Source organism: Bos javanicus, chromosome 1, assembly GCF_032452875.1.
Source record: "Bos javanicus breed banteng chromosome 1, ARS-OSU_banteng_1.0, whole genome shotgun sequence".
Lineage (NCBI taxonomy): Eukaryota > Metazoa > Chordata > Mammalia > Artiodactyla > Bovidae > Bos > Bos javanicus.
This window is the reverse complement of record NC_083868.1, coordinates 157,027,511-157,042,893: the sequence shown is the minus strand read 5'-3', so window position 1 is coordinate 157,042,893 and position 15,383 is coordinate 157,027,511. Positions and strand designations below refer to the sequence as shown.

The following is a 15,383-nucleotide window of genomic DNA, read 5'->3' as shown; positions in this document are numbered from 1 at the left end:
CAGGGAGACAGCTGGAGCCGTGGGTGGGGGTAGGACGAGAAGGTCTGGGCAGGAACCTTGGGGAACCTGTGAGACTGTCAGAAGAAGGAATGTCAGCTAGGTAATTGTTTTATTTTCTTATTTTTTAAACATTTTGGCCTTGCCATGTGGCATGTGGGATCTTAGTTCCCCTACCAGGGATGGAACCTGCTCCTCCAGTGGAAGCATGGAGTCTTAACCACTGAATCACCAGAGATGTCCCAACTACATGAGTTCTTGAGGACAAGGATTTTCTCATATTTATCGCATAGCTTCATGGCATATCACAATGCCCAGCTTATAGTGGCCATTCAGTAAATATATGTTTGATAAATAGGAGGAGGGCTGGATGAGTGAGTGGGATAGAAGGAAAAGACAAGTTGAAGAGGGTGGTATTGAGGAACAGAAAGGGAGCACCCTTAAAGTGTTCGGGGAATAAAGGAGAGATAGGAGAACACAGTTTCGCTGAACTGGTCACAGGGATTCTGCAGAATTTTCTCTTTCTGCATCTGCAGACTTCTGTTCCCCTTGGGGCTCAGGGCGTTCTTTTGCCTCGGACCCCTTTACTCTCTGGTTCCCTCGTTGGGTTTCCCCAGCCACTCTCGTCTCACTTGGCCGTGCCTGCTTCTCCTTTCTGGATGGGTTCTGCAGTCTACGGCTTCAGACCTGACCTCACGTAGGAGCGGAGACCAGCTTCCGGTTTCCGATACAGGCAATTCTAAAACCCCTGCTTCCTCCTCCCTTTCACATCCTCCTTTCTAAATGTGAAAGGATAGGGACGAGAGCTTCAAGGAGAAAGTGACCAGCAGTGTTAAAAACGTCTGCGATAGGGGAAAAAGAATAAAGATAAACCAGCTTTGGACATTCAGGGAACTAGTGACATTGTTAGAATTCAGATTCCAGTATACTGAAGAGTGAAATTAGAATTAGAGAAAAGTATTGTGAATTTTTTTTCCCCTGAAGAAGTGTGACAGTGAAGGGAATGGAGTAAGGATTCGTTTAGGGATACATTTGTTTAGTGGATCGGGAGGGGAGTTTGAGATAACTCCAAGGAGCTGATGAGCCTACCCTAGGTAGGCAGGAGGGAGTGAAAATGGGACCACAGGCAAGAGGAGAGATAAGACTAGAAATGAGACTCCTTTAAAAATGCACCTGTAAATATTAAAATATCCGGGGCTTCCTTGGTGGCCCAGTGGTTAAGACTTTGCCTTCCAATATAGGGCGTGTGGGTTCCATCCCTGGTCAGGGAGCTGAGAGCTCACACGCCTTGTGGCCAAAAAAGCCAAAACATAAAACAGAAACAGTACCGTAACAAATCAATAAAGACTTAAAAAATGGTCCACATCAAAAAAGTCTTAAAAAAATTGAAATACTTACTTTCAGTATAAAACAAAGATAATAACATGGAAAATTGAGAAAACAGGAATGGAAACACACATAAGCTCATTACCGTAACACTTGTACTGGCGGAGAAGGCAACGGCACCCACTCCAGTACTCTTACTTAGAAAATCCCAGGGATGGAGGAGCCTGGTGGGCTGCAGTCCATGGGGTCGCTAAGAGTCGGACACGACTGAGCGACTTCGCAGCAGCAGCAGCGTGCCTACTGGCACTTCGTTGCATTCACATTAGTCAACAGTTATTGGTGGCTTTACTATATCTACATTGCCACCCATGTTGCTTTGCAGGGATCAACTCTTTACAGGTGATGAAAATGAGGTGAATTAGATAATCTGGCCAAAGTCTTACAGCTAATAAGTGGTAACCCCAGGATTTGAAGTCACAACTTCCAATTTAAGGGTATAAATTTTTGTGGCTTCCCTGGCAGTCCAGTGGTTAAGACTCTACCCTTCCAATGTAGGGGGTGAAGGTTCAATTCCTGGTCAGGGAACTAAGTTCCCACATGCCATGTGGCGTGGCTAGAAAAAAAGAATCTGAGTTCTAGACAGTACTATACTTCCTGTAACATTTTTATCCAAATTAATTTTCATGTAGTTGTTAACAGCAAGCATTAAAACTGTCTTTATTTTCACTTACTACTATTTAATACATTTTCAGAGTTGTTACAAAGAATTTTTTAGTGATTAAAAAAAGATTTCTTTAAGTTGATATGTGATTCTTTAGCCAATTCCTTCCCTCACTTTTTGGACAAAAGATTCAGTTCGGTTCAGTTGCTCAGTCGTGTCTGACTCTTTGCGACCCCATGAATCGCAGCACACCAGGCCTCCCTGTCCATCACCAACTCCCAGAGTTCACTCAGACTCACGTCCATCGAGTCAGTGATACCATCCAGCCATCTCATCCTCTGTCGTCCCCTTCTCCTCCTGCCCCCAATCCCTCCCAGCATCAGAGTCTTTTCCAATGAGTCAACTCTTTGCATGAGGTGGCCAAAGTACTGGAGTTTCAGCCTTAGCATCATTCCTTCCAAAGAAATCCCAGGGTTGATCTCCTTCAGAATGGACTGGTTGGGTCTCCTTGCAGTCCAAGGGACTCTCAAGAGTCTTCTCCAACACCACAGTTCAAAAGCATCAATTCTTCGGCGCTCAGCTTTCTTCACAGTCCAACTCTCACATCCATACATGACCACAGGAAAAACCATAGCCTTGACTAGACGGACCTTTGTTGGCAAAGTAATGTCTCTGCTTTTGAATATGCTATCTAGGTTGGTCATAACTTTTCTTCCAAGGAGTAAGCGTCTTTTAATTTCATGGCTGCAGACACCATCTGTAGTGATTTTGGAGCCCAAAAAAATAAAGTCTGACACTGTTTCAACTGTTTCCCCATCTATTTCCCATGAAGCGACGGGACCAGATGCCATGATCTTTGTTTTCTGAATATTGAGCTTTAAGCCAACTTTTTCACTCTCCACTTTCACTTTCATCAAGAGGCTTTTGAGTTCCTCTTCACTTTCTGCCATAAGGGTGGTGTCATCTGCATATCTGAGGTTATTGATATTTCTCCCGGCAATCTTGATTCCAGCTTGTGCTTCTTCCAGCCCAGCGTTTCTCATGATGTACTCTGCATAGAAGTTAAATAAGCAGGGTGACAATATACAGCCTTGACGTACTCCTTTTCCTATTTGGAACCAGTCTGTTGTTCCATGTCCAGTTCTAACTGTTGCTTCCTGACCTACAGGATTATTTCCCCACTGTTTTTCTGTAAAAATAGTCTATGAAATTCTTTAGGTATTATATGTCTTAGAATATTTCCTTAGGATAGAGTCTCAGGAGAAGTCAAAGGATGAATCTTTTTCTGGTTCTTATTGCCAAATCACTTCCTGTAAGATTGTACCACTGAATTTTAAAAATTAATAATGATTTGTAAGGCAATTGTTTTAATTCAAATTTATTTGATTTATAACAAGACTAAAAGCTGTTTCGTATGGTTGTTTTCATTTTTTTAAAAAATCCTTACATCTGGTCATCTTGCTGAGCTCTAATTGGTCTTTATTGCTTCCTGTTTCTTTTGGATTTACTGGGCAGATGATCATATTGACACTGTGGCCTTTCCTTCTTTGATGTTTACAATTCTCACTTTAATTTCCTATCTCACTACACTTCCTATGATCAATAATAGAATATAGAAAGTCTCTTTACAGACTTTAATGGGAATGATTCTAATGGTTCACCATTAAGTATTATATTTGTAATATCCATCCCCAGTTTGCTAAGTATGTTTAAAAATCAGGAATAGAACTTGAGCTATGAAGAGCCTTCTCTGTATTTGTTGAAATACATCTTTTCTGAATTAGCATGGTTAATTTTATAATAGTGAACCATCTTCATATATTTGGGCTGAGCCCTACTTGGTTGTAATGTATTATTATTATTATATACTCTTGGATTTTATTTCCCAGATATTTACTAGGATTTTTGTATCAGTTTTTGTTCAGTTGCTAAGTCATGTCTGACTTTGCGACCCCATGGACTGCAGCACGCCAGGCCTCCCTGTCCATCGCCAACTCCCAGAGCTTACTCAGACCCTTGTCCATGGAGTCGGTGATGCCATCCAACCATCTCATCCTCTGGCGTCCCCTTCTCCTCCTGCCCTTAATCTTTCCCAGCATCAGGGTCTTTTCAAATGAGTCAGCTCTTCACATCAGGTGGCTATAGTATTGGAGCTTCAGCTTCAGCATCAGTCCTTCCAATGAAAATTCAAGGTTGATTTCCTTTAGGATGGAGTGGTTTGATCTCCTTGCAGTCCAATTGGACAGAGTTTTCCTTTTTGTGTTATCTTTCTCTAAGTTTGGTGTTAAGGTAATGCTAATATGTGAAAAGGATTGGGAAGCCTTCCATATTTTCGTTTTCTTTATACTTGCAACAGTTTAGATATTATGCATATTGTCTACTTCTTGTAGACTTTGTAGAACTCATGTAGCTGAAAGGAAAAGAACAGGGGATCCCCAGTGTGCTCCCCGAGGGGTGGGATGGGGAAGCATTTGATGCCCTTGAGTTCATCCAGCCTCAGAGGAGGGAGGAAGTGCACGTGGATGGGGTCAAAACCCATGTTCAAGTTTGGCAGTGAGGACAGCTCAGATGGAAAAATCTAGCTGCTGAGCCTGCTGAAACCAGCCCCTGAAGACACCTGCTTTCCATCAGGCCATTCCAGTGTCCAGGGGAGGGACGCGTCTCTGTAAGGACTCCTGTCCTGTGGCAGCAGGCGAAGGTCTGCCCTGACGGATTACGAGACTCCCGGGGCCTTCTTGTCCTGAGCGACTAGTACACTGAGCTCTGAAGTACAAAGAGGAGAAAAGAAGGAACTTTACAAAGAAAAGTTTAAAAAAGACTCTGTTGTCTACAATGACTAGACAGTATGTTAGGTGCTGCTGCTGCTGCTAAGTCACTTCAGTCGTGTCCGACTCTGTGCGACCCCATAGACGGCAGCCCACCAGGCTCCCTGGGATTCTCCAAGCAAGAACACTGGAGCGGGTTGCCATTTCCTTCTCCAGTGCATGAAAGGGAAATGTGAAAGTGAAGTCGCTCAGTCATGTCCGACTCTTCGCGACCCCATGGACTGCAGCCTACCAGGCTCCTCCGTCCATGGGTTTTCCAGGCAAGAGTACTGGAGTGGGGTGCCATTGCCTTCTCCTGTTAGGTGCTAGGGCTGTGCAAAGATGAGAAATGATTCAGTACCTGCTTTCAAAACACCCTTACAACCCAGAGTCTTGTGACCAACAAACCAATGATTTTACACTGTGGTAAACGTCGTGCAAAGAGATGCCTTTTCCCCTTCTTGTTCTACACTAAGAGAAAGTGAAAGTGAAAGTGTTACTTGCTTAGTCATGTCTGACTCTGCAATCCCTTAGTCATGTCTGACTCTGCAATCCCAGGAATTGTAGCCTGCCAGGCTCCTCTGTCCATGGAACTCTTCAGGCAAGAATACTGGAGTAGGTAGCCATGCCCTTCTCCAGGGGATCTTCCTGACCCAGAGTTTGAACCTGGGTCTCACGTGTTGTAGGCAGATTCTTTACCATCTGAGCCACAAGCGGAGCCCCTGATGGCTATTCAGGGAGTGGGTAGAGGCAAAAGGGTTACCCATTTGTAAATCTTATGAGAAACTGATAATCGTGCAAACCCTGGTACTCAAAAACAAGTCACAGGGCTTCTCTGGTGGCTCAGTGGTAAAAGAGTCTGCCTGCCAATGCAGGGGACACAGGTTCAATCCCTGGTCCGGGAGGATCCCATATGCCAAGGAGCAAGTAAGCCCACGAGCCACAGCTATTGGGCCTGTGCTCTGGAGCCCGGGAACTGCAGCTACTGAGCCCACGTGCAGCAAGTACTGAAGGCCCAGCCCAGAGGCCGTTCACTGCAACGAGAGAGGCCACTGCAGTGAGAAGTCTGCACCGCAGCTAGAGAGTAACGCCTCTCACTGCACCTAGAGGAAAGCCCAGCACAGCCAAAAATAAATACATAAATAAAAAATTTTTTTTGAACTCCTAATTTTTGTCTGAATTTGCAAAGAGCCAATTTGGGCGGAATTCTCAGAAGTGGATGGTTTCATTTGCATGATGGGTTCAGGGTCTAATGGGCAGAAAGATTGATGCTCTCACTCCTCTTTTTTGATGAGATGTTCAGAGTTAGGGATAGTGATCTATGAGTAAGACAGTGATCTTGACGAAGGGAGACATGGAACCCTTGTATTAGCCTACCCTGCATTCGGAGAGTGGACGACTATGGGCTGGTGGATCTTTCACAGCTGAAAATGGTCTTGTATCAACCTTTCTGAGTTGACCTGAATCTTGGGAACCAATGACGTGAAGTGACAGGGGGACTTGGTCCCTGAAACCTGTGTTTTGAGGGCTGACTGACAAGGTGGCCAAGTGGGGTGGCCCGAGTGTGGCAAGGACGGAGTGTGGAGCCGGTCAGCGGGCTGGGAGTTTGTTTGCACACAGAGAGCCTGAGCAGGAAGGCAAAGACAGGATGGTAGGAGCCAGGCTTCTTACTGGCAGAGAAACAAGTCACAAATACAAAAATGAGAAGGTGGAAGGAATCCTGCTGTGTGACTTGTAATTGGAGGTGTCAGTGGAAACTGATGGTATATCTGCATATCTATATCTAGATAGCTTTACATTTGTAGAGCTTTATTTATTTATAGGGCTTCCCTGGTAGCTCAGCTGGTAAAGTATCCGCCTGCAATGCAAGAGACCCTGGTTTGATTCCTGGGTTAGGAAGCTCCCCTGGAGAAACAATAGGCTACCTCCTCCAGTATTCATTAGCTTCTCCAGTGGCTCAGATGGTGAAGAATCTGCCTGCAATGTGGAAGATCTGGGTTTGATCCCTGGGTTTGGAAGATCCCCTGGAGGAGGGCATGACAACCCACTCTAGTATTCTTGCCTGGAGAATCCCCATGGACAGAGGAGCCTGGTGGGCTACGGTCCATGGGGTCACAGAGTCGGACATGACTGAGCAACTAACCACACACTACGGTTATATCTATATCTATGTCTATATCCTTGTCAATGTCTAAGCTAGATACATTTAATTAAATAGAATATTGTAGAACTGATATAGCTGCGAGTGTGTGGGGGAGTGCATATATCTCCCATTTCCTAACTTCATCCTCTAAGAGGATCTGGAAGTAATGTTTATCTCGTAGCAATGAGCACACCAGAACCTGGATCTTGATTTCTAAACATCATTCTCTATTAAAGGGAATCAGGACTCTGGGGGAATGAGGACTCTAGGGCTGGTGTATTATAATATGAACTTGGAACACTTTTGAGAGCCAAAAAGTAAGAAAACGCTCAAAGAATATTGCAGGTATCTCAAAGTGGTGCAGAAACAAGTCTGAAAGGGCTCCTGGAGGGGTTCCACCGAACTATTATACTTTGAGCACTCAATACCATTGCTACTGAATAAAGGGGAAGGGGGGAGGGATAACTTCGGAGTATGGAATTCAGATACACACAGTGCCAGGCATAAAACAGACAAACAAGGACCTGCTGATAGCACAGCCAACTGTAGCCAGTGCCCTGGAACAACCTATTATGGAAAACAATGAAGTGAAATTTATACATAAAAAGGAATTTATTGAAAATTTCTTTATGAATTGAACATCCATAAGCATTTTATGAATTGAAAATAGTTAATTTATATACATGAACTGAATCACTTTGCTGTAACAATATTGTAAATCAACTACTTCAATTAAAAATTGCCATTGAATAAAATAGAAATCCATGTACTTAATACGGATATAAAAACATGAATGATTAAATAAATAGTAAGGAAAGAGAGTTTCCTTTCAGTTTAATTCCAGTTAATAAATGTAGATGAAATGATGGAATTAAAGAAATGACAATTTGGCAACCATCACAGTAGCAATGGTTTAGACAAGAATCATCAGCAGATGTTAGAACAGTAGGTAAAAGTTTAGGGACTTCCCTGGTGATCCAGTGGTTAAGCAGCTGCCCTTCCACTGCGGGGGTGGCCAGGTGGGGCTGGCGAGGGGGCAGGTTCGATCCCTGGTTGGGGAACTAAGATCCCACATGCGTGTGGAGTGCCAGGTTTAGTGAGGGACTGCATATTTACAAAGAATATTTTTTTAATTTGTAGTAGATCCACAGTGTGTTAATTTCTGCTTTATTGCAAAGTTACTCAGTTATAAATGTATGCAGTCTTCTTTATATCCTCTTCCATTGTGGGTTATCACAGGATATCGAGTACAGTTCCTGTGCCATACAGTAGGGCCTTGTTTATCCGTTCTACAGGATAATTATTGATGACAAACTTTACCGAGGAGAAACCTAGCAGGCTTTATTCTTTAGGGAGCAAAGCTGACCCCACCAGTCAGTGGACAAATTGACCGCGTTTGCTCCCTGAGGAAAAACACAGCGTTCTTTCTGTGATGTCCCTGACAAACATGTATAACTTTAATCATAAGAGAACACTAGTCAAACCCAAACTGAGGCACAACGAACAAAATAACTGGCCTACACTCAAAAAATGTCAAGGTCACAAAAGACAAGAGAACATTAGGAACCGTTCCCAACAGAAGAAGACAGAGGAGACGGGAGACGTAAAGGCCGTGCGCGTGTGCTGGGCGCCGCGGCACCGGGGCCTGACCGCCTGGGGGCCCGCTGGGCAGGGGGCGTAGGGGCAGGGGCACCGGCTGACCGCCTTGCCCCGGGTGGCTGCGGCGTTCCTTCTGCAGGCTGCGCTCCCGGCGACACAGCCTGGCAGGGACCCTAGAGCAGAGCCGGTTTGCCCAACGCAGACCCCGGGACCACGCCCTGGCCTTGCCCGAGTGTTCCCAGAGCCGTGCTGTGATCCAAGGCCCTTCCTTCCTAACGCCTCCCCCTGCCGTCCCTTCACAGGGAACCTCCCTGCCCACCCTGCGCCCCCCGCTCCCCCCATCTGTCACAGATGTTCTTCTGCTTCTCAGAGGAACGAACCAACCAGTCATCGCTCTGCCCCTGGGTTTGCTCCCTCTGCTGGGGCCCCTGGTGTTTGAATGAGGTCTTTACAGTAAATACTCTCCTGAGTTTTGTGGCCTGTAGTATTTTTTTTTTTTTAAGATAATAAACCACGAGGAAAAAGAAAATAAAAGAGGAGACAGCAGTTTTAAAATTATCAACATGTTTTGGAAAATAGGAAGATGGCGATATGGCCACTGATTTTGCATGCGGAGGTGAAATCTGCCAGAAATCAGGTAGTCATTTCTACCTGAAATGATCCTATTTGCCTGGGAAAAGCCCCGAGAAGCTCAGCCCGCGCAATCAGATGTAGTAAAGCTGGTCCCCTCCTTCGCCCCCGTCTCCCACGATTCCCACCTCTCCGCGCCACCTCGTGCTCCCTGCTACCGGAACCGTGGATTTATTTTCCCAGAGTGGCTTTTGGAATCAAAAGACACCAAGCTGAAGATAAGGCAGGGGCCAGAAAGGAAACTCGCACCTTCTGTCTGCGGTTTCCCCAGCGCAGCCCGGGCGGCCAGAGGCAGGGTGGGGACCACCCTCTCAGCAGCAGGCAGGGTGGAGAGACGGGGCATAGCGGATCAGAGGAGAGACCTGCTTGGGTTCAATATCCGCCGGTATGTGGGCCGAGTAACCCTGTCGCTCAGCCTCACCGTGCCTCCGTTTGCTCACGACGGGGATGATAACAGCATCTACCTCCTGGAAATCATCCCGAAGTGAACTAACACGCAGGAAGCCCTGAGAACAGCACAACATAGATGCTGTGCTTTACAATCGGATTTCCACCGTTACTATTCTCTGGAAATTCTGAACTCTACTGAGGACTCTACTGAGATAAAGGCAGCCTCGTCATCTGATCGCTTTACAGGGAAGTCCAAGACTCAACAAGCCCTGTAACACAGCCATCTCTGGGGAGCCGGAAACTGGGTGAGGATCAGAGGCCAGCTTGAAGGGAGGGGCCGAAACAAGCAAACAGAAGACCCAGACAGAACAGGGAAAAGGTAAGCCCACAGGAAGTTAGTCCAGAAGTAAAAGAGGTTGCACTTGTAAGACAAGATTGGAACCTTTAAAAGAACAGCCAAGGAAGAAGGAAGAACATTTTAGAACATAATATAAGGTATTTGGATAGTCTAAATAAACATTTAGCAGAGGATTGGAGGATGCAGTCAAAGACATCTCCTAGACATGAACGCAAATGCCCTGGAGGCAAAAGGGAGAGCCTCAAAGTGGATCATGTCCCGTTTCTCAGGTTGGGGGGTCACTAGTACCAGCTGAGCACCCCCCCCGACTTTAGAGCTGGGGAGGAGAACTTAAGGTGGCCATCACAGTTGCTCCTATTTTTTAGTCTGTTTTTGGCTGCCCCGGGTCTCCGTGGCTGCACGAAGGCGTTCTCTGCTGCAGTGAGCAGGGCTGCTCTCTGGCCGCGGTGCAGCTCCTTGCCGGGAGCACGGGCCCTGGGCCTGTGGTTGCACAGCTGAGGTGCCCGGCTCTGCTGCTCCAAGGCGCCTGGGATCTTCCTGAGCCAAGGCTCCAATCCGTGTCTCCGGCATTGGCAGGTGGATTAGCAAACACGGAACCAGCAGGGAAGTGCCTGCTCCTGTGTTCTGGCCTGGCTCTGCACACACTTCAGGCTCATTTTTCTTTCTAGCGCTCCTGTAGCTGTTTGCCTTCTATTTGACATTGCTTATAGACTTCTTGATGACCCCTCATTGCTTTCTTTTGCTTAATAAAGCAATACATGCTAAAATATTGAGAAAACAACACAGAAGAAAATAAAAGCACGTGCAAGTTCACCACTGCAGCCATGAAATGAAGACACTTGCTCCTTAAAAGGAAAGCTATGACGAATCTAGACAGTGTATTAAAAAACAGAGACCTCACTTTGCTGACAAAGGTCTGTCTAGTCAGAGCTATGGTTTTTCCAGTGGTCATGTATGGATGTGACAGTTGGACCATAAAGAAGGCTGAGCACCGAAGAAAGCACCAAAAGCACCAAATACTTTCGAATTTTGGTGTTGGAGAAGACTCTTGAGAGTCCCTTGGACTGCAAGGAGATCCAACCAGTCCATCCTAAAGGAGATCAGTCCTGAATAATCATTGGAAAGACTGGTGCTGAAACTGAAACTCCAATATTTTTGCCACCTGATGCGAAGAATTGACCCATTGGAAACGACCCTGATGGTGGGAAAGATTGAAAGCAAAAGGGGAAGGAACGACAGAGAATGAGGTGGTTAGATAGCATCACCAACTCAACGGACATGAGTTGCAGCAAACTCCGGGAGATTGTGAAGGACAGAGGAGCCTGGTGTGCTGCAGTCCACGGGGGTCGCGAAATCAGACACGACTGAGTGACTCAACAACAACAAAAAGAAACGTCACCACTCAGAAATGGCAATCACAGCTCACAACTTGTTGTCTCTGCGTTATGTGCATATTGCCAACAGAGATGTGAGTCTGTGAATTTGTACAATACAAATTTATATCTCTGTTTTAAATTCATGTTGTCTCATGAGCATTTAAAATGGTTTATATACATGGTTATATACATGGAATGGTTTAAACCATTCCACGATAGCATATCATTTGAAAGTAACATATTTTATTTAACCATTTGCCTATTGTTGCATATTTAGCAGTTTATTTATACAATTAAGACCGAAGTTCATTTTGTTTGTCTCTTACTGCGCCACTTGAGAAATCACACAACAGATTTTCACCAAATTTGGGGAGTATGTTTGGGATGCGCTCAAATACACAGATTCAAAATGTAGGCTATGAAGAAAAGAGTATATTCATGTCTTGGAACTTGACAGAGAAACGATAGGGAAGGGAAAATAATTTTCCTTCTACCTTTCTGAGCTCTAGGCTAGAACCTTCTGTGACGAAAGACATTAACAAGAGAAAGACAAACATGTTTATTAACATGTATACCTCATATGTACACGGAAAAAACCCAGGAAAACGGAGGAAGCCGAAGATGGCTCAAGACACCACTTTAAGTACCATTTAGCTAAGACAAAAAAAAGATGTTAACAGAGAACTATTTCAGTATCCTGTGATAAAGCATAATGGAAAAGAATATTTTAATAAATATGTATAACTTAGTGCTTTTGCTGTACAGCAGAAACTAACACAACATTGTAAATCAACTATACTTCAATTTTAAAAAAAGTTCATGTAACTATGAGAAAAACAAAAAAGAATTGGTGCCAAAAGAAGGCCAGCTGCGGCAGGTGACCAGGGAGGGCGTGGTAAGCAAGGGGAAGGCTTATTACACAGCTTACACTGGTATCTTCGCCATTGATAAGAGTGTCTGGGCATTTAGATTCAAACTTCTCTTCCTCATACAGGGGAGGAGACATGTTTACAGTGATGTCTTTTGTAAAATGCATGCAATCCTTACAAAAGGGCAACTTCTACTCCATTTTCAGAGCTTCTCTCGTGTCTGCTATCTATTAAAGTGATTGGTTCAATGTAATCCTTATGCCAAAGAGGCATATTTGGGGGTGGCGAGTTCTGCATCCTTCATACCTCAAGCTGATGCGCAGTCATCCTTGAGAACGACTGAAATAAGCAGAGCTCTGTGACTGGCGGAGATGGACACATGTGTTACGATGACTCCACAGACGGAAATCAGATACGATGGCTTCCATCTTTGTGCCCCCGATCAAGTGACCTGAGGACATTGAAACCTGATTATAGCCACTGATCTGGGGTCACACTGCTTTCCAAGTGGGCAGCTCTGGGAGGACAGCAAGGGTGTTTTTGTCCAGGGAAATGTTTGCATGATGGAAACCTGGGACATCTGCTGTCAAACACTCGAAGGGACGTGGATGAGGGACAAGCAGACTCAGGCCATGGACCGATGGGCCTGTCAGTCCAGCCGTCCTTCCTTCTGTCTCTCTAACCATCTGTCATCTGGACAGTAGCTGCCCTGGGTCTCCCCAGCTTTATGAAGTAATCTTTCCATTAAATATTTAAAAGAATGGCTGGCACTCATGTAACATGTACAGTAAGAGAAACTTTATGTTCCCTGATACTGCTGGGATTTCTTATAATTTCCAGCTGAATTAAAAAATTACTTGTATCTCAAAATTAAAGGAAATGGAAAAGGTCACATATGTCTCCTCTCTTTTTCCCACCCTCTTCAGCTCAAGTTAGAGCACAGTCCCTCTCCTTTTTCACACAGGACTCTTCTCCCTTTGTGCAGTTATAAGTAGAATTTACTCCAGGTCTGGCATTAAGGCTGGGCTGTGTGTCACTGGCCAGTTCTCATCCTGGGTCCCTGGCCTCTGACCTCACTGTTTCATCTTTCCCTCCATTCACTTTTCGCTCAATTTTTCTTTCCTTTCTTCCTATTTTATTTATTTATTTTTTTTGGTGCCATACCATGCAGCATGAAGGATCTTAGTGTCCCAACAAGGGATCACACTTGTACCCCTGTGTTGGGAGCACAGAGCCCTGACCAGTGGACCATCAGGCAAGTCTCCTCTCAATCTGACTAGTCATCTCCCTTAATCCTTCCTTAGTCTGTCCCATCAGGAGTTCCTACTTGCTTTGTTGTTGTTGCTTTAGTCGCTCAGGTGTGTCCAACACTTTTGCAACCCCACAGACTGTAGCCCGCAAGGCAAGAATGCTGGAGTGGGTTGCCATTTCCTTCTGCAGGGGCTCTTCCTTACCCAGGGATAGAACCTGCCTCTCCTGCATTGGCAGGCAAATTCTTAACCACTGAGCCAGGAGGGAAGCCCCATTCTTTGGCAAAGCAGTTAAATTCTCTGTCTGAGCATGTCTGTGGGCACCCTCTTTTGCACTCAGATGTCATCAAGATACTCTCTTAATCTTGTTGGTTCTCCTTCTAAGAGGAATTCTGCAGTTAACGTTCATCTTCATAAAAAACTCCCACGTACTCATCTGTATCCGTCTGTCTATGTTGTCACCCAGCCATCCCTCATTTATCTGATCAGTCTACTTCTGTACAGTCATCCCTCCACCCAGCTCTCAGCCTCTCTGCTTTTCACCGATTCTCCCCAGCCCCCTCCAGAGACCTAGAACACTCTTACGGGAAGTTTCTTTCTCTCGGTTTTTTAAAGAGAAACTTATGCTTTGCAAAAATAGCTATCAGCTGCCTTGAAATGATAAAGGGGAAATAGATAGGAGATGCATGGCTGGGAACGAGCAGTTATAATCTTTGCTTGGGCAAGAGAAGGACAGAGAAGACCCAGATTAGAAATAAGTGAACAAAGCCAAGTGAGGTTAGGACCATTCACAGAAGGAGCTTGGCCGGGGGGGGGGGACACGTTCTTATATATCAAAAGCCAGGGTGTTGGCGGAAATATACCCGTAATGCAAGCACACGCATGCACACTCAGAAATGCTTATTGTTTGTGTTTAGCTTGAATTCGGTCACAGCCCCACTGTACTGATGATAATAAAGTGAAAGTGAAGTCGCTCAGTCGTGTCCGACTCTTTGCGATCCTGTGGACTGTAGCCTACCAGGCTCCTCCGTCCATGGGATCTTTCCAGGCAAGAGTACTGGAGTGGGTTGCCATTTCCTTCCCCAGGGGATTTTCCTGAGCCAGGGACTGAACCCAGGTCTCCTGCATTGCAGGCATATGGTTTACGCTCTGAGCCACCAGGGAAGCCCGTGATGATAGGACAGCTGATACTTAACCTGTGAACTGTGGCAAGGTATTTCTGAGAGTGGAGTCCCTTAGCAGGCTGCAGAGTTCAGAAACTGCAAAAAAAAAAAAAAGGTAAACTCAAAATATACATAGCGCCTAATGTTTGTATTTTACCTCAGGATGGTTTTAGATCTGGTATTTGTTTTTCCTGTTTTTCTTTTTGTGTTAAGTAGTTGAAGTGTTAGAAGCATAGGCCAAATTGGAAATACATTGCTTTCTTCAAAACACCCTCCCTGCACCTTCACAATGACCGATTACTGCTCTTCTCTTCTTAGGCAGGGAAAGTTCTTCCGATTGGATACAGAGCTGCAACCTGCTTGATGGAAAGATTCCCCAGGGTGAGTGTTTTCAACATGCATTTGTGTGAATCTAAGATAAACAGCATTCTACATTCCTTATGAGAGTTGCATAACTTTAATGTGGTCCATTTGGATTTTTTTTTTTTTTTTTACTATAAGACCTTCTGTTGAGTGTGAATGAGGAAATGAAAATCCCAGGCTTAGAATTTCCAGCTCTATGAAAACTACTGGAGTTTTCCATTTATTTAGATTGGAAATAGTCTTTTATGGTATTCTTCCTAACCTAAATACTTCCCGGTTGCTTTCTAAATGTGACTTATTTTTATTGGAGTATAGCTGATTTCTGATGATTTCTGATGTTCTGTTAGTTTCAGGAACACAGCAAAGTGAATCATTTATATATATATACCTATATCCACTCTTTCTTAGGTTCTTTTCCCATGAAGGTAGAGTTCCCTGTGCTGTACAGTAGGTT

General features: G+C 44.9%; 1 protein-coding gene across 5 annotated transcripts in view; it reads left to right on the top strand.

The window, feature by feature from the left end:
* Nucleotides 1-15,383, top strand: part of EFHB (EF-hand domain family member B) — a 66,834-nt gene that overhangs the window by 2,431 nt on the left and 49,020 nt on the right. For all 5 annotated transcript variants that reach the window (XM_061425402.1, XM_061425408.1, XM_061425417.1 and 2 more), the window contains exon 2: nt 14,885-14,947. In XM_061425402.1, the coding sequence (XP_061281386.1) occupies nt 14,885-14,947 (63 nt within the window). The remainder of the gene's footprint in view (nt 1-14,884; nt 14,948-15,383) is intronic.